Source organism: Chiloscyllium punctatum, chromosome 46 (assembly GCF_047496795.1).
Source record: "Chiloscyllium punctatum isolate Juve2018m chromosome 46, sChiPun1.3, whole genome shotgun sequence".
NCBI lineage: Eukaryota > Metazoa > Chordata > Chondrichthyes > Orectolobiformes > Hemiscylliidae > Chiloscyllium > Chiloscyllium punctatum.
The window spans coordinates 55,356,393-55,383,259 of NC_092784.1; the positions used below are offsets into that span (position 1 = coordinate 55,356,393).

The following is a 26,867-nucleotide window of genomic DNA, read 5'->3' on the forward strand; positions in this document are numbered from 1 at the left end:
AGGTGGATTGGTCATGGGAAATTGCCTGTGATGTTCAGGTTAGGGAAATGTAGGGTGATACGGATTGAGTAGGAGGCTGAGTTCGTGTGGGACGCTCTACAGAAGGTTGTCGTGGACTCAATGGGCCGAATGGCCTGCTTCCGTAGGGATTCCATGATTCTACCTCATCGGCTGTAAGAGATGTGATGAAAAGCATTAAAATGTGAGCCTTCCTTTCTGCAGGAAAATGATATTCTTCATAAATCTGAGACACAGGGAATGGCCACGGGTGTGTTTGTAAAATCGATGATCGCTTGGTTATATCCAATGAGGCAGCTTTGCAAACAGAGTTTGTACAGCAGCTTCAGAATTAAACTAGCCATATTGATGTATGTCAAACATTGAGAGAACATTAAAGACCACTAATCTAAAATAAAGAAGTGGATGCTGGAAACCTGAAACAAAAACTGACATTTCTGGAGAAACTCAGTAGTTCTGGCAGCATCTGTAGAGAGAGAACAGTGTTAACATTTCAAGTCCAGTGACCCATCTTCAGCTGAGGGGTCTGGCCTCCAAGCATGAACTGTTTTATCTTCACAGATGCTGCCAGACCTGCTGAGCTCTCCAGCAATTTCTTTTGCTTCACCTTAAGGACCACCTTGGACCTGTAAAACCCCTGTCCAGCCAAGAAATTGGAACTTTTAACCAAGTTCAAGGCTGGGAGGCTTCTCTGCACAGTAACTCACCTCCTGACTCCCCAAAACCTAGCCACCATCGACAAGGCAGAAGTCAGCAGTGTGATGGAATATTCTCCACTTACTGGGGTATGTTCAGCTCCAACAATACTCAAGAAGTATAAACATGCAGGACATAGCAGCTCACCTACCAGTTCCCTGTTCACTACCTTTAACATTCACTCCCTTCACCATCCATGCACAGTCGCAACAGTGTGAGCTATTTACAAGTTGCATTGCAGCAATTTTGCCAAAACTATGCTAACTGCACTTTCTAATCTCATGAACTCTCCCATACAGAAGGACCAGGGCAGCACATCAATTGAAGCACCACCACCTTCAGGTTTCCCTTCAAGCTAAATAGCATCCTGGAAATATGTCGCTGTTCCTCAGTGTCATTGAATCAAAACTATGGAACTCCCTTCCTAATAGCACTGTGGGTGTACTGACATCCAATAACTACAGCAGTTCGTGGTGGCATCTCACTGCCACCATCTCCAGGGTATTTAAGCATGGGAGATAAATGCTGGCCCAACCAGTGATGCACATATCCACCAATGAGTAAAAACAAATCAGCTAATGTTGGCATGGAGCTGATTATCCTCTGTGTTTTTGGCTCTTTGCTCATGTTAATTTTTGTTTCTTCTTGTTTGTTCATGAGATGTGATCATTGCTGGCAAGTTCAGCATTTATTGCACTTGCTTAATTTTCTCCAGGCCATGGGGGTGTGTACATACATCAATAGTGCTGTCAGGGAGGGAGCTCCAGGATTCTGACCCAGTGATAGTGCAGAAGTTAAACATCAGGGTAGAGAAATCTCCATGCATAATTCCACTTACATCAATCTCCCCTATACACACAAATCTAGGCAGTATAACTCCATTCCACAAAACTGTACTTGTAACACCAATGCATTATATGTTAATATGTTACAACTATCATTTTCAAGAAGTGGACACCAGATAAACATTTACTGTTGAAGATGTAAAAAGACAAAATACATAATTACATGACTGTACGACATGACCTCTTTTCTTAAGGCAGCCACTTAGCATTTTATCTGATACTGTTAGTGATAGTGGTCAGACCCATGGTTGATATCGTTGGGGAACACATCTATGCATCATCATAGAGTCATAGAGATGTACAGCATGGAAACAGACCCTTCTGTCCAACCCATCCATGCTGACCAGATATCCTAACCTAATCTAGTCCCATTTGCTAGCATTTGGTCCATCTCCCTCTAAACCCTTCCTATTCATATGCCCATCCAGATGTCTGATAAATGTTGTAATTGTATCAGTCTCCACCACTTCCCCGGCAGCTCATTCCATACACGTACCACCATTTGCATGAAAAAAATACCCCATAGACCCCTTTTAAATTTTTCTCCTCTGACCCTAAACCTATGCCCTCCAGTTCTGGACTCCCCCACCCAAGGGAAAAGAAGAGTTGAATGTGATTGCTGATCACTAACGTGTTCTGAACAGCTGGGATTGCAGAGGTCAGAAGTTATTGCTTCAATATGAGAGACCCATGAAGACTCTTAACCTATTTGCCTTTTTCTCTTATTTACAGAAAGATCTGCCTTTGACAAGGAAAGGGAGCAGGTGAGTAAAGAGTTTTCAGATGTTAAAAGACAAGACATATAGCACAGCTGGAAACACACAGCAGCAAAAAAAACTGACACACTTATAAGGCATATTTATCACTTCACATCCCAGGGTGCTGCCTAGGCATTTACTGAGATAAACAATTGACAATGAACTATGTGAGGTATTAGGACAAATGACCAAAATAAAAATGATCAAAGAGATAGATTTGAAATGGTGTCTCAAAGCAGGAGAGAGAGATAGCGGGGAGGTTTTAGGGAAGCAATTCCAGATCATAGGGCCCAGGCAACAGAAGGCATGGCCTATGGTGGGGCAAAGTAAATGCACATAGGTCCAAACTGCAAGAGCTCCAAGGTCTCAGAGGATTACAGTTCGAGAGGATGTTACAAGGATGGGGAGGAGGTCAAACCATAGAGGTTTTTGAGGACCAGGATGAGACTTTTAGAATTGAGACACTGCCAGAACAGGAGCCAAGTTACTTCATGAGTACAGAGGCAATGGGTGAAGTTACTTTGAAGCTGCTTCCATATCGTCTTTCAGACACCTCATTCAGATCATGACTATTCACCTGGTAGAAATATTTATATGATGCTTATAGAGTAAGGGTATAATTTGATGCTTAACTGTCATGTGCAACAAGAGAGGGGAAAGGTGTAAAAGTGATCTAAGGGGCAACTTTTTCATGCAGAGGGTGGTACGTGTATGGAATGAGCTGCCAGAGGAAGTGGTAGAGGCTGGTACAATTACAACATTTAAAAGGCATGGGTATATGAATAGGAAGGGTTTGGAGGGATATGGGCTGGGTGCTGACAGGTGGGACGAGATTGGGTTGGGATATCTGGTCGGCATGGACGGGTTGGACCTAAGGGTCTGTTTCTGTGCTGTACATCTCTATGACTCTATGACTAAGTTCTGAGCCAAATGTTAGATTATGAGAAAGTATTAACAAACTTAAAGAATGGTCATTTAATTGGCAAATGAATTTCAGCATGAACATGTATGAGGTAGCTTGACAAGAAAAATAAGGAGACGGCTTAATATTTAGAAAATAACAACCAAATCAGTGCTGAATAAAGGGACAGATAGTCAAAGCTTTTCCTTTTGCTCTCATCAGGAAAAGTTAAAGAATGCCAAATTCAAAAGGTCACTGCAGTTTATATTACAGGGGAGTGGGTGCTGACTATTTAATTAGTTGATTCTGATTGCCCAAGCATTGCCATAGACGAAACAATGTAAGGTTCCTGGGTAATTCACAAAAAGTGCAGGACATGAACACATTCCTTAAGTTTTTTCAGAGGAATGGACCCTGCATAAGTTTCTTTTCGGCAGCGATCTAAATGCTGTAGAGCAGCAAAGGGCCTAAAAAAGCACAAGTGTTTAAAAAAAGCGGATTTGGGCTAACAAGGTTATAAAGAAGCAAACCATGGATTTATTTCTTGCAGGGAGGATGGAAAAGTAAGGAAGTTATCCGAAACTCGAATTGAAGCTTGGCTTTAGACCACACCTAGGGTACTGCGTATAGTCTGGTGGCAGCGTTAGAGATAGAAAGAAACGGTGTAGTGGAATTGGAAAGCATGTAAACAAAAAGAGCTACAAGTATAATAGTGGAAGTTTGCAGTATATCTATTAGGAAAACATTATCAGGCTGGGTCTGTCTTTTCTCTTGACAAAAAGAAGATTGAAGATTGACCTGAATTAGGAGGTGATTTGATAGAGTAAGTAGAGAATGTTTAAGCTTTCGGAAAGAAGGAAACTAGAGGCAGTTGATGAAAGGACATCACCAAGGAATCCAACATGAAATTTAGAAGAAGTTTCTTTACTTAGAGAGGGTAAGAATGTGGAACTTGCTAACAAAGGGACTGGTGGAAATAAATAATGTCGATGCAATTGAAGAGACCTATCTCTGCAGACGAGGGAGAAGGCAGGAGGGAGTTATGCTGTTTAATGAGGAAGAATATAATTGAGCACCACGGACTAGTTGGAATGAATGGTCTATTTCTATGTTATATATTCTATGTAAGTGACATTCTCCTGGATTGTGTTTTGAAACTGCAATCCAGTAGTTGAAATTCAGATGGAAATGTTTTTGACAAAATGCATAATGGATAAGGTTCTTCCTTGTAATGGGAGTTGTTTAATTAATGAAAATGAAATATACAAGGAGTCAGCAGTCATTGTGGTTATGGGCATGAATCCTTTCACCAAAATGCTACCTGTTGTGAGAGCTGATTTTCAGGATTCTATAGAGTCATTTTGTACAGTTTTTCCATGGAAAGGTTTTGGATAAACAAATGTTGCAGTTTTTTTTTTCAAAAATGAAAACTAAAACTAAGACAGTTTGTTGAAGCTTTTGGGAAAAAAAAAGGGGTGTTTGGTCTGCCAATGAGCAGCTGTTGACTGTGTTATTCATGATGATTAAGGAAATAGGGATAAGTCATTTCACCACAGATTCTCCCGAAATTATTCACCACTGTCGCCGAACCAGATTGAAAGGTTGGCTGTGGTTGCAGGCTTGATCAGAAGTCTTCCAATTGATTTGTTGACAGGTTAAGGACTAAGAATCAGGTCATCGAGTTCCAATGGGAGAAGAGATCAACAATCTAAATGTTGTTGAGTGTTCTGATGTGAGGGATGCCCAGATGGATTGAGAATAGTAGTAATGGTGTATGCATTGGTCAAGATGGGCTGCAAAAAGTTCTTGTGGCACAATGGTAGTGTTCTATCTTTGAGCCAGGAGACCTGGGTTCAAGTCTTGTTTGCTGCTTGGGTATGTAATAACCTCTCTGAACATAACGATAAAACAATGCATATGGATGCTGAAGGTCTGAAGCAAAACCAGAAACTGCTGGAGGAACTCAGCAGGTTGGTTGGGGGGGGGGGGGTGAATATTGGGTGCAAACAACTTTATTTAGCCAGAGGGGCATAGCTGATTATTTTTGTCACTCGTGAGGTAGGAACTAAGAGAAGATGAACTAAGTGAGATTTATTGTAGCTCCTATTCTGTATGTTCATAGAATATCTCTAAAGTACATCTGATTAATGATTTATAATTGCTGTCATCACATTAGCGTTAGTACTTGGCTTCTTGAAAGCTTGCAAAATTGCATTTGAAGGACGTGGTATTCAATTCAGAGTGGGGACGTCTTGTTCAATCCACATTACTCTGGAGTATAAATTTGACATTGGGTGCTCCCCAGAATGAAGGGAGCAGGATCCATTTAGGGAATGATCAGCAGAGTTGTATCTGAGAGAATAATGAGGCTGATTCAAATGTTTTAACAGTGAGTTCCGACAGGGATCTGTGCTCAAGACAAATGAATTATTTATATTCTGTGTGTATGTGCACACTCTTGGTATGTGCATGCAAGTTGAATACAAAGATGATGGAATGGTGGTGTAGAGGTCTTGTCATCAGGGATTGTAATCTAGAGGCCTAGGCCAAAGATTAAATTGGTTGGGACTTTACTCACTGGAGTTTAGAAAAATGAGAGGTGATTACATCGAAAGATATGGGTTTCTTAAGGGTCTTGACAGGGTAAATGCTGAGAGGATGTTTCCCCTCATGGGAGAGGCTAGTACCAGAGAGTATGATCTCAGAATAAAAGGGTGCCAATTTTAAACTGAAGTGGGGAGAATTTTCTTCTCTCAGAATTGTGAGTTGCTAGAACTCCTTGTCACAGAAAGCTGTGGATAAAGAGTACTTTTGTGTATTTAAGACTGACAGATAGATTCTTGATCAGTAAGGGTCACAAGGCAAGGGCAGGAAAGTGGACATGAGGAATGTTGGACAGATTACAGAGGAGGAAGTGCTGGATGTCTTGAAATGGGTAAAGGTGGATAAATCCCCAGGACCTGATCAGGTGTACCCGAGAACTCTGTGGGAAGCTAGAGAAGTGACTGCTGGGCCTCTCGCTGAGATATTTGTATCATCGATAGTCACAGGTGAGCTGCCGGAAGACTGAAGGTTGGCAAACATGGTGTCACTGTTTAAGAAGGGCGGTAAAGACAAGCCATGGAACTATAGACCGGTGAGCCTGACTTCAGTGGTGAGCAAGATGTTGGAGGGGATAGTCAACATGGCTTTGTGCGTGGGAAATCATGTCTCACAAACTTGATTGAGTTTTTTGAAGAAGTAACAAAGAGGATTGATGAGGGCAGAGCGGTAGATGTGATCTATATGGACTTCATTAAGGCGTTCGACAAGGTTCCCCATGGGAGACTGATTAGCAAAATTAGATCTCATGGAATACAAGGAGAACTAGCCATTTGGATACAGAACTGGCTCAAAGGTAGAAGATAGAGGGTGGTGGAGGGTTGTTTTTCACACTGGAGGCCTGTGACCAGTGAGCTATAGGGAAAGGCTGAACAGGCTGGGGCTGTTTTCCCTGGAGCGTCAGAGGCTGAGGGGTGACCTTATAGAAGTTTACAAAATTATGAGGGACATGGATAGGGTAAATAGGCAAAGTCTTTTCCCTGGGGTCAGCGAGTCCAGAACTAGAGGGCATAGATTTAGGGTGAGAGGGGAAAGTTATAAAAGAGACCTGAGGGGCAATGTTTTCACACGGAGGGTGGTACGTGTGTGGAATGAGCTGCCAGAGGAAGTGGTGGAGGCTGGTACAATTACAACATTTAAGAAGCATTTGGATGGGTATATGAATAGGAAGGGTTTGGAGGGATATGGGCTGGGTGCTGCGACTAGATTGGGTTGGGATATCTGGTCGGCATGGACGAGTTGGACCGAAGGGTCTGTTTCCGTGATGTACATCTCTATGACTATCACTCTATTCGCCATGAACCTTTAAAATGATGGAGCAGGCTTGAGGGGCTAAATGGCCGACGTCTGTTCCTATTTCTAATGGCCTTATGGTCTTAATCCTACCGTGGCAGTTGGTGGAATATTGAATTAATAACTTTGGAATTAACATTGAGTAAAATTGAACATGAAATTATCATCAATTGTTATAGAAACCAATCTGGCTCAGTGATGCCCTTTCGGGAAAGGAATCCGTCATCCTTGCCTTGCTTGGCCTGCAATGTGGCTGACTCTGAACTACTGTCTAAAATAACATGGCAAGCCATTCAATTCAACGGCAGGTATTGATATGGAATCATTGCTGGCCTTGCTCCTGACACCCAAATCCCACGAAAGAATAAACTGTACGAAAATATGCAGAATTTGAAGAACTGACAGATTAGCTCATGTCCGAAATGTCGATTCTCCTGCTCCTTGGATGCTGCCTGACCTGCTGCGCTTTTCCAGCAACACATTTTCAGCTCTGATCTCCAGCATCTGCAGTCCTCACTTTCTCCTCGAAGATTATACCTCCCAGCAAAGACTCCAGGAAAGAGAAAGCTGAGGAGAGATATAACAGATGTCTTTAAAATTGTGAAATGGTTTGATAAGTTAGAGGTGGGGGTAATGTTCAAACTAAAGTGAGGGGACCATAAATACAAGTCAGACACTAATAAATCCAATCATGAATTGAGGAGACTCCTTTTTAACCAGAGTGGTTAGAATGTGGAACTCAGAATCACATGAAGTTAAGGTGAACAGATGCATCTAAGAAGGAGATAAATACCTGAGGTGCAAAGAATCAGAAATTTGATAATGTGTAATTGTTGACATATAATTGTTAAGGGGATGGGAAACATCAAAGCTGATATAGGCCATTTGAGCCAAATGACTGGTTTCTCTGCTGTCAATTCTATGTAATATATTGAATGTTTGATGCTCAAGAGTCAGTTACAGACTGGAATCTAATTATTGATCGATTGTATGGAATATCGTGAATATGCAGAAGTGAGTTTCATCGTGGAATCCAACTGAGCAGTTCAGATGCTCAAACAAATAGATTATATATATCATCTATATATGTTGACTAATTGATAGGCTGAAGTGAGTTATCAGCAGGAACCTAATGGTTGGATTTGGCTGATTTTTGTCTCAATGGTGTATAGCTGGACTGAGTTATAGGTTAGAATCGAGAGCACTCAGATGCTTTGCAAATTTTTAGATTACTTATAGTGTGGAAACAGGCCCTTTGGCCCAACAAGTCCACACCGACCCGCCGAAGCGCAACCCACCCAGACCCATTCCCCTACATTTACCACTTTACCTAACACTACGGGCAATTTAGCACGGCCAATTCACCTAACCTTCACATTTTTGGATTGTGGGAGGAAACCGGAGCACCCGGAGGAAACCAAGCAGACATGGGGAGATTGTGCAAACTCCACACAGAGTCACCTGAGGCAGGAATTGAACCCAGGTCTCTGGTGCTGTGAGGCAGCAGTGCTAACCACTGTGCCACCGTGCCGCCCACAGAGTAACAATGGATACTCAGAATTGCTGACTAGTGTACAATCTGATGGAACGGTTCAGGTAATATCATAAGCTGCACTGTGAGTTGTTTGTGGCCATCATCTGAATTGCAGAATTAAATTACAGCTCAGAAACGACACGTGGTGTCTGTTCCAGTTCCCAGTGATTTAATTTTACAGGGGAGGTGGTGTTCTGTGCCTGGTCAGTCCCTATCCAGGCAGCAGCTGTCAGTACAATCTCTGCACCCTGTGTCCTTGATACATGCTGACATTCACACGAGCGGATTACCCCTTGTGATGTCATTACTGCAGCATTATCCTGAGAGTAATTGATACGCAGGACCTTGGCTATGAGGGCGGGGGTGGTGGAGGGAGGAGGCTTTAATGTTGTATCAGAGTTAATATGCTATCACAAAAGACCAGATTAAAGCACCAACACTGAGTAGCCAGCATCTGAGATCCTGGCCCATGAACTGAGGCATAAACTAGAACCATGGGCTGCTCAGATTTGTAACCCCCCCCTGTTCCTGACAGTGATTGCTGTGCTGGATTTGGGCAATGAGACAGATGAACCTAATCACTTTGAGCCCAGTTAGTTCCTCAGAGAATGATCCACAATTAATTAGATTGTGAAGTCTGGCCAGTTTTGCGATACCCTCTCATCCCCGTACCCAGAGCCCAGTCTCAGTAGATCTTGTATAGAGGTCTATGGGTGGTTCATAGAGAACCCATGTCCCCAGGGATTTTATGTGGACTCTGAGTTTCCAATACTTTTTGTAGAGATTAAGTCCATGGGTATTTATGAAGAGATCAGATGCCCAGATACCCAGCCCAGTAGTGTTTTATCCCAGATGTTTTCTAGAGAGACCTGATCATTGGGTGTTTTATATACAAAGTGAGATGTTTTTATGGAGACCTGTCCCTGGGTGCTTTAGGTAGAGACTGTACCCTAGGTGTTTTATATATAGATACGATTCACATCTGTTTTCTAGAGATGTAAAGGTCTATAGAATAGAATATGGCCCTTTGGCCTATCGCATCTGTACCAATCAAATATAAGTCCCTAACTATACCAGTTCTATTTTCCAACACTTGGCCTTTAGCCTTGAATGCTTTGTGCACATAGAAGTGCACATCTAAATACTTCATAAATGTTCTGAGGTTTCTGCCTCTACCATCCTTACAGACACTATATAAATTCACTCATGTCCCTTAGGGAAGGAAACTGCCATCCTTACCTGGTCTGGCCTACATGTATCCCCAGACTCACAGCAATATGGTTGACTCTTAACTGACATCTGGATAATTATGAATGGACAATAAATGTTAGCCCAGCCAGTGACATCCTCATCCCATTAATTAAAAAAAGGCTGTGAATTTCAGATTTCCACCATTCTCTGGATGAAAAAAGATTTCCTCACATCTCCTCTAAACCTCTTACCTGAAATCTATGCCCTCCTAGTCATTAATCACTCATAATTTTGTTCATCTCAATGTTGTTCCTCCTCAGTCTCCCCTGCTCCAAGGAAAACAACCCCATCCAATCTCTCTTCATAACTCAAGTTGTCCATTAGGCAACATCCTGGTAAATTTCCTCTGCAAATCTATTATATATAGAGACCCAGTCTCCATGCAATTTATGTAGAAACTTTGTCCCGAGGCTGTGTTATGTAGAGACCCATTAGCTGGGTGCTTTTCTTGAGACCTGTTTCTTGGCTGTTTTATAAGAAGACCAGGTTCTCGTTTCACATGTTTCATTAGAGACATTGTATATATTGAGTCCTGGGGTGTTTTATATAGAGTCATCCTCTATGTGTTTTACATAGCGTTCTAGTTCCTGGGTATTGTGTTGCAGTGGTGGTGTACCTTGCCCTGAACAATTCGGCTAGCTTCAAGTTCCATCTGCTTGAGAGGTTGTGTAATTACACCTGTCAACAGGTTGATCAGAAAATATCTATCTACTGGTCCCCAGGCGTTTCACACAGACACCCGGTCCTGGATTCTGCCTCTAGAGACACAGCCCACAGGTGATTTATGTAAAAACCCAGTACCTGGGCATTTAATGTAGTGAAATGGTTCTCTGTATTTTATGTAATGATCAGATTTCTATGTATTTTATACAGAAAACCATTCCCAGCTGTTAAAAACAAAGAGCCTTCCATGGGAGTTTTGATATAGAGACTCAGTCCACATGTATATGAGATACAGGCCCGGTCCATAGATGATTTATGCAGACACCCACTGCCCCGATGTTTTATTTAGAGATCTGGTTCTCAAATGTTGTAGGTAGAAACCCAGTCTCCCTGTGTTTTATATAAAGACTCAGTCCTGGGTGTTTCATCAAGAGACACGGTCCCTGGGAGTTTCATAATGATCCAGTCCCAGATGTGAATTATAGACACCCAGATTATGGATGATTTATACAGAGACCTGGTTTATGGGTAAGACCATAACATGTAGAAGCAGAGGTGCCCATTTAGTCCATCAAATTTGCTCCACCATTCAGTGATATTATGGCTGATCTGACAATCCTCAGCTCCTTTCATGTCTTTTCCCCATTATTCTTGACTCCCTTGATTAAAAATCTGACTATCTCAATCTTGAATAGACTTAATGACCCAGCCTTGACAACCCTCTACGATAAAAAGGCTCACTACCCTCGGAGAAGAAAAATGCCTTTATCCTCTGTCTTTTGTAATGTGTGCACTAGGAGTGACTCCCAGATCCCCATGTGCTGTAGCTTGCTGCAGTCCTTTCCAATTTAAATGATATTTAACTCTTCAATTCTTCTTGACAACTATGCATATGTTATAAACGTGTTTGGGACCAGCAGTAACCACTGCGGCACTCCACTTATTACAGTTTATCATCGTGAAAATGCTCCTTGATCTCCAACTCTCTGTTTTCTATTAGTTAGCCAATCCTCTGTCTATGCTGATATACTACCTCCAACACCATGGAGCCTTATTTTGTTAAGTAGCTTAACATGGGGTATCTCATCAAACACCTTTTGGAGATTCAAATATTTTATATTCATTGGCTCCCCTTATCCATCCTGCTTGTTAGCTCCACAAAGAGTTCTAATAAATTTATCGGCATAATTTTCTCTTTATGAAGCCAAGCTAATGCTGCTCAATCATATTATGTATTTCTAAATGCTTCACTATTATGCTGTTTACAATAGACTCTAACATTTTCCCAATAGCAGATGTTAAGCTAACTGGCCTATTGTTACCTTATTTTTTTTTGTAAATAAAAGTGTTATGTTGGCACCATTCCAATCCTCTGGGACTTTTCCAGAATCTAAGAATTCTTGAAAGATTACTATCAATCCATCCACTGGTGAAGCCAGTTGAGTTTCTGGAGCTGCTTCGTTTAATATCCTAGGACACATCCCACCAGGAATGCCGAGCCATCTTCAGCTGCTTCACCGATGACTTTCCCTCCATCATAAGGTCAGAAGTGGGGATGTTTGCTAACGATTGCACAATGTTCAGCACCATTCGTGACTCCTCAGATACTGAAACAGACCATGTTCCAATGCTATATTGGACCAGGGGTCATAAACGGACCTGGTACTGGGGAATGAGCCAGGACAGGTGGTAGAAGTTGCAGTGGGGGATTTCTTTGGGAACAGTGACCACAATTGTGTAAGTTTTAGAATACTCATAGATAAAGATAAGAGTGGTCTTAAGGGAAGAGTACTAAACTGGGACAAGGCCAATTATATCAAAATTAGACAGGAGCTCAGAAATATGGATTGGACACAGTTATTTGAAGGGAAGTCCACATTTGATGTGTGGGAGGCTTTCAAAGACAGGTTGAAGATAGTGCAGGATAGGCATGTCCTGCCGAAGGCAAAGGATAGGAAGGGCCAGATTTGTAAAGTTTGGATGACAGGAGAAATTGCACGACTAGCCAAGAGGAAAAGGGAAGTGTACATGAGGTCTAGGCAGCTAAGGATAGAACGGGCCCTGGAGGAATATCAGAAGAGTAGGACAAGTCTTAAACGAGGAATCAAGTGGGCAAAAAGGGATCATGAAATAGCTTTAGTGAGCAGAATTAGGAGAATCTCAAAGCATTTTATTTTTATATGAGAAGCAAGCGGGTAACTAGAGAAAGGATTGGTCCACTAAAGGATAATGAAGGAAGGCTGTGTGTCGAACCTGAGAGAATGGGTGAGATTCTGAATGATTACTTTTCATCAGTGTTCACTGAGGAGAGGAACATGATGAATGCTGAGATTAGAGATAGAAGTTTGATTAGTCTGGATCACGTTGACATAAGTAGGGAAGATGTGTTGGGTAGGCTAGAGGTTATTAAGGTGGACAAATCCCCAGGACCAGATGGGATCTATCCTGGGTTGCTGAGGGAGGCGAGAGAGGAAATAGCTGGGTCCCTAAGAGATATCTTTGTGGCATCCTTAAATACAGGTGAGGTGCCGGAGGACTGGAAGGTTGCTCATGTTGTTCCCCTGTACAAGAAGGGTAGTAGGGATATTCTGGGTAACTACAGACCAGTGAGCCTTTTGTCGGTGGTGGGAAAGCTGTTGGAGAAGGTACTGAAGGATAGGATCTATTTATATTCAGAAAAGAATAGGCTTATCAGTGATAGGCAACATAATTTTGTGCGGGAAGATTGTGCCTTACCAATTCAATAGAGTTCTTCAAGGAAGTGACCAAGTTGATAGATGAAGGAAGGGCTTTTGATGTCATATACAAAGACTTTAGTAAGGTAGACTAATGGAGAAAATAATAGACTAATGGAGAAAATGAAGTCACATGGTGTGCAGCGTGTTCTATCTAGGTGGATAAAGAACTGGTTGAGCAAAAGGAGACAGAGAGTAGTAGTTGAAGGGAGTTTCTCGAAATGGAGAAAGGTGACCAGTGGTGTTCCACAGGGGACAGTGTTGGGGCCACTGCTGTTTGTAATATACATAAATGATCTGGAAGAGGGCACTGTTGGTATGATCAGCAAGTTTGCAGATGACACAAAGATTGGTGGAGTAGCAGAAAGCATAGGGGACTGTCAAAGAATACAGGAGGATATAGATAGACTGGAGAGTTGGGCAGAAAATTGGCAGGTGGATTTCAATCCAGACAAATGGGAGTGATGAATTATACAATGAATGGAAGAGCCTTGGGAAAAGTTGATGGGCAGAGAGATCTGGAAGTGCAGGTCCATTGTACCTGAAGATTGCTGCACAGGTGGATAGAGTGGTCAAGAAGGCATATAGTATGCTTGCCTTCATTAGACGGGGTATTGAGTATAAGAGCTGGCAAGTCATGTTAAAATTGTACAAGACATTGGTTCGGCCGCATTTAGAATACTGTGTACAGTTCTGGTCACCACATTACCTAAAGAATGTGGACGCTTTGGAGAGAGTGCAGAGAAGGTTTATGAGGATGTTGCCTGGTATGGAAGGTGCTATCAATGAAGAAAGGTTGAGTAGGTTAGGTTTGTTTTCATTAGAAAAAAGGAAATTGAGGGGGACCTGATTGAGGTTTACAAAACCATGAAAGGTATAGACAGGGTGGATAGAGACAAGCTTTTTCCCAGGGTTAAGGATTCAATAATGAGAGGTCACGCTTTCAAGGTGAGAGGTAGAAAGTTTAAGGGGGATACACGCTGCAAGTACTTCTCACAGAGGGTGGTGGGCGTCTGGAACGCATCACCAGCAAAGGTGGTAGAGACAGGCACGGTAGATTCATTTAAAATGCATCTGGACAGATGCATGAGTAGTTGGGGAGCAGGGGGATACAGATGCTTAGGAATTGACCGACAGGTTTAGACAGTACATTTGGATCGGCTCAGGCTTGGAGGGCCGAAGGGCCTGTTCCTTGGCTGTAAATTTTCTTTGTTCTTTGCTACAAAGTCTGGACAATATCCAGGCTTGGAGAAAGTGAGGACTGCAGATGCTGGAGATCAGAGTCGAGAGTGTGGTGCTGGAAAAGTGCTGCAGGTCAGGCAACATTCGAGGAGCAGGAAAATGGACGTTTCAGGCAAAAGCCCTTTATCAGGAATTCACCAGGCTTGGGCTGACAAGTGAAGTAACAAGCATGCCACACAAATGCCAGATAATGTCCATTTCCAATAAGAGACAATCTAATCACCACCCCTTGTCATCCCTAAATCTCCCACTATCAACATCCTTGGAATTACCATTGACCAGAAACTCAACTGGCCTCACCACATAAACACAATGGTACAAGAGCAGGTCAGAGGCTAGGAATACTGTGGCAAATAACTCACCACCTGATTTCCCCAAAATATCTACATAGTACAATTTAGCAGTGTGATGGAATCTTCCCCACTTTCCTGGATGGGTGCAGCTCCAATAACATTCCAATAACACAGCTTGACACAATCCAGGGAAAAACAGCCCACTTGATTGGCACCACATCCATAAGCATCCACTCCCTCCAGCACTGGTGCTCAGTAGCAGCAGTGTCTCTATCTACAAAACTGCACTGCAAAAATTCACCAAAGATCCTTAAACAGCTCCTTCCAATCCCACTACTAGTTCTATCTAGAAGGACAAGGGCAGCACTTACAAGGGAAGACCAACACCTGCCAGTTCCCTTCCAAGCCACTCGCCATTCTGACTTTGAAATATATCACTGTTCCTTCATTGTTACTGGCTCAAAGTCCTGGAATTATCTCCCTAAGGACATTGTGTGTCAACCCACAGCATATAGACTGCAGTGCCTTAAGGAGACAGCTTACCACCACCTCCTCAATGGCAACTGGGGACTGGCGATAAATGCTGGCCCAGCCAGCAACACCCACGTGCTTTGAGTGAATATGAAAAAGGTCCTAGAAACTTAACGGCCTTTGATACATTCATTTCCTTCATACTTACTCTGACCTCCTTTTGCGTCTTGGTTCTTTAGTATTAGTGGAATGCTATTCGGGTGTTCTACTGTGAAGGCTGACGCAAAGTATTTACTCAAATCCTCTGCTATTTCCTGGTTCCCATTATTATTTCCCCAGCCTCGTTGTCTAAGGGGCCTATGTTCACTTTAGCATCTCTCTTCCTTTGTAACTGTTTAAAGAAGCTCTTGCTGTTTGTTTTCATTTTAGTTACATGTTACCTTAAAAGTTTACCTTCTCCTTCTTTATTATGTTTTTGGCTGTTTTTGTTGGTTTATAATACTTCCCCAATCCTCAGGTTTATTACTAATCTTTACATCTTTCTATATTTTTTTCTTTCAATTTGATGCTATCATTACATCCCTGGATAACCATGATTGGCTTAGCCCTATCCTAGAATCATTCTTTCATCCTGGGATACGTCTTTGTTGTGAGCCATGAACTATTTTCTTAAACGCGTTTCATGAACAGACCTAGTCCTTGAGTACTTTACACAGAGATCTGGTGCTTTAGTGTTTTATGTAGAGACCCAGACTCCGTTTAGCACCTCACCTTAGACAATGCCTTACTTCTTGCATTTTAGTGTTGTCAGTCTGCATATCACGCTTAGTTGCCTGCAGTGGGGCTTGAACTCCCCACTTGCAGGCATGAGTCTTTCTCAGCGTTTTGCTGGAAGGCAGGTCTACAACAGGCCCAGCACCATGGTCACCAACCACCAAGGGTAGGGCAAGGAGGCAGGTCCCAAATCCCTAAAATGGCATTGAAAAGAATGAATCAATAAACGAGGTGAGGGGGTCGAGAAATAAATCGTTCATCCTGGCTGATCACATCCTGTCTCATTGACATGCTGGGAATCAGCAGTGCATCTACAGGTAAATATGAAGTATGAAATAATGGCCTTTTCAGATTATGGATTTGCCCCAAGCATTAAAGTGGATAAAGCTTCATATTGAGGAAGACAAAGGACAGTTTTAGGAACTTGAGATATTAAGTGGTGAGTATTGATTCTTATAGGTGTGTGGATACCTGGAGAAATGTATGTATCAGCAAAAAGAAGCAAAGAACTTTGAATGATACAAAGGAAGGATGTTAACTCCCTCGCCTTCTCTCCCTGAAAGAGATTGATTGATGCTATCAACATGGCAGAGGTTTCCATTGACCAGAAACTGAACTGGACCTACCATATAAATATATCGGTTACAAGAATAGATCTGAGGCTGAGAATCCTGAGGTGATTGACTCACCTCTTGTCTCCCCAAAGTTTGTGCACCATTTCCAAGGCACAAGTCACACTTGAAGAGTGTGCTCTTCATTTGCCTGAATGAGTGCACCGATGCTTCAGAAGCTTGATACTATCCAAGACAAAACAACTTGCTTGATTGGCACCCCATCTCTATTTTCAGCATTCACTCCCTTCACCACTGCCACAGAATATCAGCAGTGTCCCCACTACAGAATGCACTGCAGAAATTAACTAAGGCTCCTTTTAACAACACCTTCTAAACCCATAACCACTACCATTGAAAAGCATATGGACAGCAGCTTCAAGGTTGCAAGTTCGCTCATCATCCTGACGTGGAAATGTATTGCTGTTCCTTCATTGTCACCTGGGTCAATATCATAGAACTCCCTCACTATGGCATTGTTGGTCTACCCACACCATATACACTGTAGCAGTTCAAGAAGGCAGCTCACTAGCACCTTCTGAAGGGCAATTATAGATTGGCAATAAATAGTGACCTAACCAGCGACATCCACGTCCCTCAAACTGGGGTATGTATTCACTCAGATTCTGAACTCTCTCAGTCAAACATTTTATGTGTTTTGATCTGTCAATTCCAATATTTTAAAATTTTAATTTCTGCTTTCAAATCCATCCTTGGCTTCACCCCTCCCTCTCTGTAGTTGACCTCTGTCCTCAGCCTCTAAAATGTCATCACGCCATCAATTCTGACTTTTTGATCATCACAGATGTCATTCCCTGCAACATTGCTGACTGTGCTTTCAGCTGCACGGGCCATAAATTCTGGAATTTTGTCCCAAAACCCTTCTGCCTTGCACATTGCTCTCTTCATTCAATATGCTCTTTACAACCTACCTCTTTTCCCAATCTGTTGGCTACCCATCCCGCAATCTCTTTATGCAGTGATTGACTATGAGATCCTTGATTGTGATTGTTAATCAGTGCCAAAAAAGGGAGCCCTGCCTGACACAGGTATAAACAGGGTATTCAGAGAGTCTTCAGGGCCTGACTCTGAACTGCCTGGTCTCAGCCAGTGTACTGTGCACATGTAAATAAAGGGTGACTTGGTGATGGGATACCAACCTCTGTGCAGTTATTTCAGTTTATATGGCTTAGTGTAAAATTCACTGGGGTGAAACAACTTGGGACTCTTTCCTATGTTAAAGTTGCCTCAAACTTACCAAAGTTGGTAAAATAGCTCAGCATGGTTTCATCAAGGGGAGGTCATGCCTGACAAATCTGCTAGAATTCTTTGAGGAAGTAACAAGCAGATTGGACCAAGGAGAACCTTTGACAAGGTACTGCATAGGAGGCTACTGAGTAAGATAAGGGCCCATGGTGTAAGAGGCAAGGTGCTAGCCTGGATAGAAGCTTGGCTGTCTGACAGAAAGCAGAGAGTGGGGATAAAAGGGTCCTTCTCAGGATGGCAGCCAGTGACAAGTGGGGTTCTGCAAGGCTCAGTGTTGGGACCACAACTTTTCACTTTATACATTAATGACCGGGATGAAGGAATTCTGAGGGTATTCTGGCTAAGTTTGCAGATGATACAAAGATTGGTAGAGGGACAGGTGACATTGAGAAGGCAGGGAGGCTGCAGAAGGATTTGGGCAGGTTAGGAGAGTGGACAGAGAAGTGGCAGATGGAGTATAACGTGGGAAAGTATAAGGTCATGCACCTTGGTAGGAAGAATAAAGGCATAGACTATTTTCCAAATGGGAATAAAATTCAGAAGTTTGAAGTGCAAAGCGACTTGGGAGTTCTAGTCCAGGATCCTCTCAAGGTAAATTTGCAGGTTGAGTCAGTAGTTAGGAAGGCAAATGTAATGATGCAGTTATTTTGAGAGGGCTTGTATATAAAAGCAGGGATGTACTTCTGAGGCTCTATAAGTCTCTAGTGAGGCCACGTTCGGTGTATTGTGTGCAGTTTTGGACCCCATATCTCAGGAAGGATGTTCTGGCTTTGGAACATGTTCAGAGGAGATTCATGAGAATGGTCCCAGGAATGAACAGCTTAACATATGAGAATCATTTGAGGACTCTTCGTCTATACTCAATGGAGTTTAGAAGGATGGGTGGGGAGGAGAATCTAATTGACACTTACAGAAAGCTGAATGGCCTGGACAGAGTGGATGTTGGGAAGATGTTTCCATTGGTAGGAGAGACTAGGACCGGAGAGCACAACCTTAGAGAAAAGGGAAGACCTTTTAGAATGGAGATAAGGGGAAACTCCTTCAGCCAAGGAATGGTGAACCTATGGAATTTGCTGCCACAGAAGGCTGAGGAGGCCAGCTCATTGAGTATATTTATGACAGAGGTAGATTGGTTCTTGATTGTAAAGGGGATCAAGGGTTCCGGGGAGAAAGCGGGAGAATGTTGAGAAACTATCAGCCATGGTTGAATGGTGGAGCAGACTTGATGGGCTGAATGGCTCAATTTCTGCTCCTATGTCTTATAAATGGAATTTGTTGTTGTGCAGATCAGGACTTGATGCTTGGAACAAGGGTTGTGACAGGTTAAATATAAGCACGTTAAACTGGTCGGGTGTGTGGGGAACACAGTCCTGTTACACTGCTTTATTGTTTTGTAAAAAGAGAGGGTGGTGACTCCATGTAGTTGAGGAGGGTTTGGCAGACACTTCTGCACATGAAAAAAATTAGATCATTTCTTTTTATTTATTCATTTTTTTCACTTACATGTCCTTCAAAACCTTTTATACTGCTTCTATTCAATCATTGTTTCACTCACAGTCTTTCTCTTGGGTTCTTTCTTTCAGTAATCTGCTGATTTCTGTTTCTGTGTTTTATTCTGACCCTGTGTCTCTCTCATAGTGATATAGAAAGACAGTGATCGACACAATCTGTCTGTGCTGCTATTCTGTCTTTCTGTGTTTGTATGTGTGTCTGCTTCTATTTTTCAGTGCCTACCTCTGTATCATGATCTCTTTGTCTAGTTTTCTGAGGATGTCTCTCTCTGATTTTAGGAGAAAGTGAGGACAGCAGATGCTGGAGATCAGAGTTGAGAGTGTGGTCTGGAAAAGCACAGCAGGTCAGGCAGCATCCAAGGAGCAGGAGAATCGATGCCCGAAATGTCGATTCTCTGATTTTAGTTCATTTGGGTTTAGTCTCCACCTGTCCCTGATCTTAAACTTGAAGGGTGAATGGCCCGTCACTGTCTTCCCTGCTGGTGTGTGTGTGTGTGTGTGTGTGTGTGTGTGTGTGTGTGTGTTGAGTATAAATAAGTGAGTGTGAAAGGATGTGAGCGAGAGTATTTATATGAGTCTTTGCTTCTGAGTCTTTGTATCCCTGTACTCCTTCGGTTATACCTCTTTCCCTCTTTCTCTCCTTCTTTGCCTCTTTTCATATTTAAGTCTGCATCAGTGGGTGTGCCTATCCCTGCCTCTAATCTTTCCTCTCTCATAATCTCTGCCCTTTTCCCTCTTTGTCTCCGTTGTTCTCTTTTTGTCTCCCATGTCTGCCTCCTTTATTTCATTTTTCTAGCATTTCTTCCTTTCCCATTGTTATCTTTTATCTTCTCCCAGAACCTCTGGAGTCTTGGTCTGGACTTCTCAGCTGAAATCTGGATAAATAGATGACTGTTTTGTGAATAGGCACCGTCTCCTCCCCCCTCCCCCCGAACACTCCCATATGGCGGGAGCAAGCATGGGACTGACTGATTGTGTTTAAGCTCCAGGGCAGATTCTTGACGATGCAGGAACGGAGGGGGTGGGGTTTGGAAAAGGTGCCAGCTCTTCCAATCCCAGACTGCTGGTGGCAATAGATTCACACACTCACATATACAGAGACTTACACACTCACACACACACAGAGCATCCTCCCCTTCCCAGACCGGTGGAATAATCTGCCAAACCCATCAAGGGAATTAGTACAGCTTTCTTTCCTCAGTGGCTAGACGGTGCTGTGTACCAACCTAACGCCACCATCACAATGTCAGCTCTGCAGGACCATGTCTGACTCTCTCTGGACTGTACTGTCTAATTTTTCTATGCCGTACTTCCTTGATAGCAGCATGTTCCGACGTTCTAAAAGGTAACTGAGAGGCTGCCTCCATTGAACAAAGAAAGGGGCATGTTCTGGTGTGCCTATGACAGTGGATGTATGAGAGAAGGTCAAATCTACGTTTGTCTATGTGTGTGTGTGTGTGTGTGTGTGTGTGTCTGTGTGTGTATGTGTGTGTGTGTGTGTCTGTGTGTGTGTCTAATACAACATATTTGCATGTTTCAGGGTGGTACAACAGCCAGTAAGTAGGGAGGGATAGATAGATGTTTGAAGAGGGGAAAGGGCTGTGGTTATTGCACTGATGCTGAGAAGGAGGGATTAGATTCCTCCCTCTCCTCCACCCACTCTTGCTGTAAAGATGCTAGGCTGTGAAAAGCAGCAATGCATGCAGCCATAAAGCACTCAGTGTTCTAAGCGGTTCACCTTGGTAAGACAGGAGAAGGTGCGAGATGTCTGCTTTATTTCTTTCATACTTGCAAAGAATAGAGGGCTGGCGAGACTGTGGCTCTCATTGTGAAGTTAAACAGTGGGAACTGTACTCTCCGGAGGGTGTGACTGTTATTATCAGGACAGAAGAGAAGCTCAGCAAATGCTGAGATGGAGTCTATTGTTCCACTTCGGTACCTTTTTGAATGCTGAGCCTCCTGTTGTTGTGTGCTACTTTACTGACATCATACACGCATGCACACATGTACACACACAAATGTACACGCACTTATTTACATGTACATGCACATACGCATACACATACAGACACACAGACATACTGATACACATATACACACTCAGACTTAGACATGTGTTTACATATATACACATATAAAGATAGAAATACTCATAACCCATACCAGCACATAAACACACAGACCTAGAGTTGCAAAGAAACATACAAAGATCACACATGGCAGAATTTGATACCTTTCCCCTTGAGTTTGGAGGAACAGGGGTATTTAGTTGAGTGGGAGGGGTGCTAGATTGGAACAGTGCCTTTTCTTCTTCATTTCTATATAAGGCAGGAAGGCTCATGGACAGCCTTTCTACTTGTTGCCAAATGAAGTCCTTAAGTGGGCAGTCAATTCGGGCATGATTGATGTCACACAGGAGGCCCAAAAGCCAAACCAAGTTGTGTTTGCTTGTGGGCTCCCAGGGAGGGTCCCTTGTTCAAATACACTCAATGCCTGCTCAAAGGGCCTGGCCTCTGTTACATAGTCAGTCCTAGCTGCTGTTGTATGAGCAGTCAGATCTCTCCAGCGTGAGCTGCTGTTTGCAGTGGCGGTTTTCTGGCACCATTCTTTTCAAGTTTAGGGATCCACAGGGCTTGCATGCTCGAGTGTAATAGAGGAAGGCCACCTCCTGCTGCTCTGACAAGAAGAGGCTTTTGTAGTAAACAAAAGTCATAGACATTTTACAGGACAAAGAGGGCCTTTGGCCCATCAAGTCCACACCGGTCATCCAACATCCGTCTATTCTAAACTTATTTTCTAGGAACTTGGCCTGAGTCTTGTTAGCTATGACATTTCAGGTGTTGATTTAACTACTTTTTCATTGTCTTGAGGGTTCTGCCTCTATCACTCTTTAGGCAGTGAGTTCCAGATACCCATAACCCTCTGGATGAAACACAACTTCCTCAACTTGTTTCAACTCCTGGTCCTTCCCTTTAAACTGTGTCCCCAGGTTAGTGACCATTCTACTAAGGGGAAAGGTTTTTTCCCCAAACACCGTGTCTATGTCCCTCAGAACCTTGTATACCTCAGTCAGGTTCCTCCTTAGCCTTCTCTGCTCTAACAAAAACAACCCCAACCTTATACTTTATTTCATGAAAACAATGTAATGTATGTCTCAATGCTCTGATAGATATTGTTAGTGAGGCTATAAGGAGATCTCAATGTTAGGTTTTACTTCTATGAGGTCTTATTACGTTCTCCCACTGCATGACATCATCCTACAAAGCAGTGCTTAAAGCACTCCTCAGCATTAACCATTTCAGACTCCTACATCCTTTTGCAACAGCACAGGGCAGGGGAAGGCGGGGTGAGAGACACCCCCTACCCTTCTGCTGACCCTTCCCCTTCACTCTTCTGTCATGACTTCCATCCTGCAACCCCTCCGATCCTCACTCACCTAAGGCCTGGGTTCCTTGACCATCCTAGATTTCTCCCTGGCCTCTGATTGGGCAGCAGCACTTGGGAGTGGGAAACGGGATTTCTACACCAGCATGCTAATCTTGGGCGAGGTCCCACTGCTGCCCATTTAGGTGCCTATTTGGCCTTGAATTCTGTTGGCCTTCCCCAAAGGCGACCCACTAACTCTGCATCTGATATTTCTATTGCGTATTTCCCATACATACCAACATCCACCATCTACAAGGCAAAGTCAAGAGTCTGATGCAATATGAGGTGTGATACATGGGTGCAGCTCCAACAGCACAGAAGCTCAACACCATCCAGGAAAAAGTAGCCTTTTTGATTGGCACCCCATTAACTGGCATACAGTAGCAGCAGTGTGTACCATCTATAAGCTGCACTGCAGTAACTTACCAAGGACCCTTCAACAGCACCTTCCAAATCCTTGATCCCTACCATCTAGAAGGCAAGGGAAAACAAATGCTTGGGAACACATCACATGCAAATTCCCTTCCAAGCCACACAGAAGATAGATAAGCAAATAAATGAAGACACAGCCACGAATCTAGTTGTCAACATGCACAAACATACTGGCACACACGTGTGCAAGCACACACTCTTGTAATCAGATCATTTTAACTATATCTTTTTGATTTGTCATTCAGTTTTTCAGAATGTATTTCTGACTGTTAAGTCATAGCAGGATAAAATATTTTGAAGAGTTCAGGTGACAAATGAGTTCTAAAATATATTGTGTGTGGGATTGATCATTGAATGACCTTCATAGTGAACATTTCTAATTACCTTTGCATCTGAGGCATGTGATGTGGGATTTCACTTCTCTACATTTCTGTTCAATACGGAACCTTTCATTTTTAGTACATTACCTTCAGTTTTCCAAGGACTGTGGGGATAAAGGTGACCAAAATTTTTGAAAAATATATAATTCAGACAAAATGTGTCTGAGATTTTTCTAAGAAGGTAGAATCCTTTGCTTAATCAATGGACCCATAGCCTGGACAAGGAATTGGAAATCTAAATTATGTCACGTATAGGATGTAAACACATGGAAGATGAATGACCAAGAACAGAGTCAATGACAAATCGCTGAGTCCAGGCGCAAGCACATGGAGATCTTCTTTAAGTAAGTATGAAATCAGAGCAGGAGGAGGCCATTCAGTCCCTTAAAGGTACTTTGCCATTGCTGATGTTTTGCCTCAGCTGCCCTGTTGTGTCCTAACCCCACATTCCTTGAACCCCTCGTTGTCCAATCAATTTGTCAATCTCCAGCTCTTGTTATTTTGATTACCCATTTGATGTTATTATTCTTCCTCCATTCTGGGATTAAACAATAGAGCATGTTTAATCTTTTTTTTTACTGTACCTCAGAATGTTACAATTTAGGCTGGGTTTTATGTGTGTGTGTGTCGGGGGTGGGGGGTGGGAGTGGAAATGTTGGTGGCAGGGTGGCTACATTGGGAACAGGGCTACATCTCCCCAGCCTCATCCCCATTGTCTGGCAACACTGCTACATATTGGACCATAAAACCATAAGATGTAGGAGCAGAATTAGGATATGCGGTCCATCGAGTCTACTCTACCATTTGATAACGGCCGATATGTTTCTCAACCCCATTCTCCTGTAACCCTTGATCCCCTTACTAATCAAAAACCTATCTACTGTATATCTGTCTTAAAGACACTCAATGATTTGGCCTCCAGAGCCTTCTGTGGCAGTGAGTTCCACAGAGTCACCACCTTCTGGCTGAAGAAATTCCTCCTCATCTCAATTCTAAAGGGTCATCCCTTCACTCTGGGGCTGTGTTGTTGAGTCCTAGTCTGTCCGACTTGTGGGAACTTCTTCTCCATGTCTAATCTATCAAGGCCTCCCAGTATTCTGTCAGTTTCAGTCAGAATCTCCCTCACCCTTCTAAACTCCAGCAAGTACAGATACAAGGCCTGTGACCAGTGATGTGCTACAAAGATTGGCACTGGGTCCACTGTTTTTTATTATTTATATAAAATGATTTGGATGTGAACATAGGAGTTATGGTTAGTAAGTTTGCAAATGACACCAAAATTGGAGGTGTGGTGGACAGCAAATGTTACCTCAGAATACAACGGAATATTGATCAGATGGGCCGATGGGCCAAGGAGTGGCAGCTGGAGTTTAATTTAGACAAATGTGAGGTAGTGTATTTTGGAAAAACAACTCAGGGCAGGACTTATACACTCAATGGTCAGGTCCTGCGGAGTGTTGCTGAACGATGAGATCTTGCAGTGCAGGTTCACATTTTCTTGAAAGTAGAGTTGCAGGTAGACACAATAGTGAAGAATCCTTTGGTATGTTTTCCTTTACTGGTCAATGCTATGAGTATAGGAGTTGGGAGGTCATGTTGCAGCGGTACGGGACAATTGTTAGGTTACTTTTGGAATATTGTCTGCAATCCTGGTTTCCCTGCTACAGGAAGGATGTTGTGTAACTTAAAAGGGTTTAGAAACCATTTACAAGGATGTTGCCAGGGTTGGAGGATTTGAGCTAAAGGGAAAGGTTGAATAGGTTGGGGCAATTTTCCCTCGAGTGTTAGAAGCTGAGGGGTGACCTTATTGAAGTTTATAAAATCATGAGGGGCATGGGTAGAGTGAATAGTCAAGGCCTTTTCTCCAAGGTAGGGGAGTCCAAAACTAGAGGTCATAGAGTTAAGGTGACAGGAGGAAGATTTAAAAGGGACCTAAGGGGTAACTTTTTTACGCAGCGGGTGGTGCATGTATGGAATAAGCTGCTAGAGGAAGTAGTGGAAGCTGGTACAATTACTACATTTAAAAGGCATCTAGATGGGTATACGAATAGGAAGGACATGCTCCAAATGCCAGCAAACGGGACGAGAATAATTTAGGATATCTTTTTGGCATGGGCGAGTTGGACTGAAGGGTCTGTTTCCATGCTGTACAGGTCTGTGACTCTATGATTCTCTGAGTACACAGAACATCCAATTACTGTCAGACCCCATTCTGACTTTAGTGCTGCTTTATTGATGCTTACTGATACAGGTTCCGATCTAGTTGCATGCGCAGCTACCATGAATACTACCTCATGGCGATTGGAGAGAATATGGCTTTCCTTAGGATGAGATATTTTTGTAAAATGAATTAGATTTTGGAGTCTTGAAATTTTGTGAAATATCTATCTGCTGCCCATTTTAGGTCCAACAGAAGCCCCACACTATCCACTCTGTAATAACTGTGATGTGGCTCAGTGTTAGTATTTATTTGGGATCAGAGACAAGAGTCATAGAGTCACAGAGATGTACAGCATGGAAACAGACCCTTCGGTCCAACCCTTCTATGCCAACCAGATATCTCAACCCAATCTAGTTCCTCCTGCCAGCACCCAGCCCATATCCCTCCAAACCCTTCCTATTCATATACCCATCCAAATGCCTCTTAAATGTTGCAATTGTACCAGCCTACACCATATCCTCTGTCAGCTCATTCCATACACGTACCACCCTCTGCGTGAAAAAATTGCCCCTTAGGTCTCTTTTATAAATCTTTCTCCTCTCACCCTAAACCTATGCCCTCTAGTTCTGGACTCCCGACCCCAGGGACTTTAAGGAAAGCATTTTTCCATCTTGAACCACCAAAGCACTCCATGGTTGGGTATAACACAGTCAAGCAGGTTTAGAGTAAAATAAACCGAAAAAACTATGGATTCTACAGATCTGAAACAAAAACAGAAATTGCTGGAGAAACTCAACAGGTATAGTGGCATCTGTGGGGAAAAAGCAGAGTTAACATTATGACTCCTAAACAGAACCAGACTATCAGAGCCATTGGAATTTGATGGAGTGCCCCCGGACTTGAAACAGTAATTGTTTCTCTCCCCACAGATGCTGCCAGACCTGCTGAGTTTCTCCAGCGATTTATGTATAGGTTGAGAGTAAAGTTGTCTTGCCTCTACCCAAT

The 26,867-nt window shown here is 42.9% G+C and overlaps 1 protein-coding gene across 8 annotated transcripts in view; it reads left to right on the plus strand.

The window, feature by feature from the left end:
- The window catches only part of LOC140468119 (microtubule-associated serine/threonine-protein kinase 1-like), a 156,982-nt gene that overhangs the window by 28,014 nt on the left and 102,101 nt on the right, over positions 1-26,867 (plus strand). For 7 of the 8 annotated variants that reach the window (XM_072564304.1, XM_072564308.1, XM_072564301.1 and 4 more), the window contains exon 1: positions 20,662-20,808. In XM_072564304.1, coding sequence (XP_072420405.1) covers positions 20,726-20,808 — 83 coding nt within the window. In that variant the 5' untranslated portion in view covers positions 20,662-20,725. Of the gene's footprint in view, positions 1-2,291; positions 2,324-20,661; positions 20,809-26,867 lie in introns of those variants that run through there. The other variant, XM_072564305.1, reaches the window with a different exon arrangement.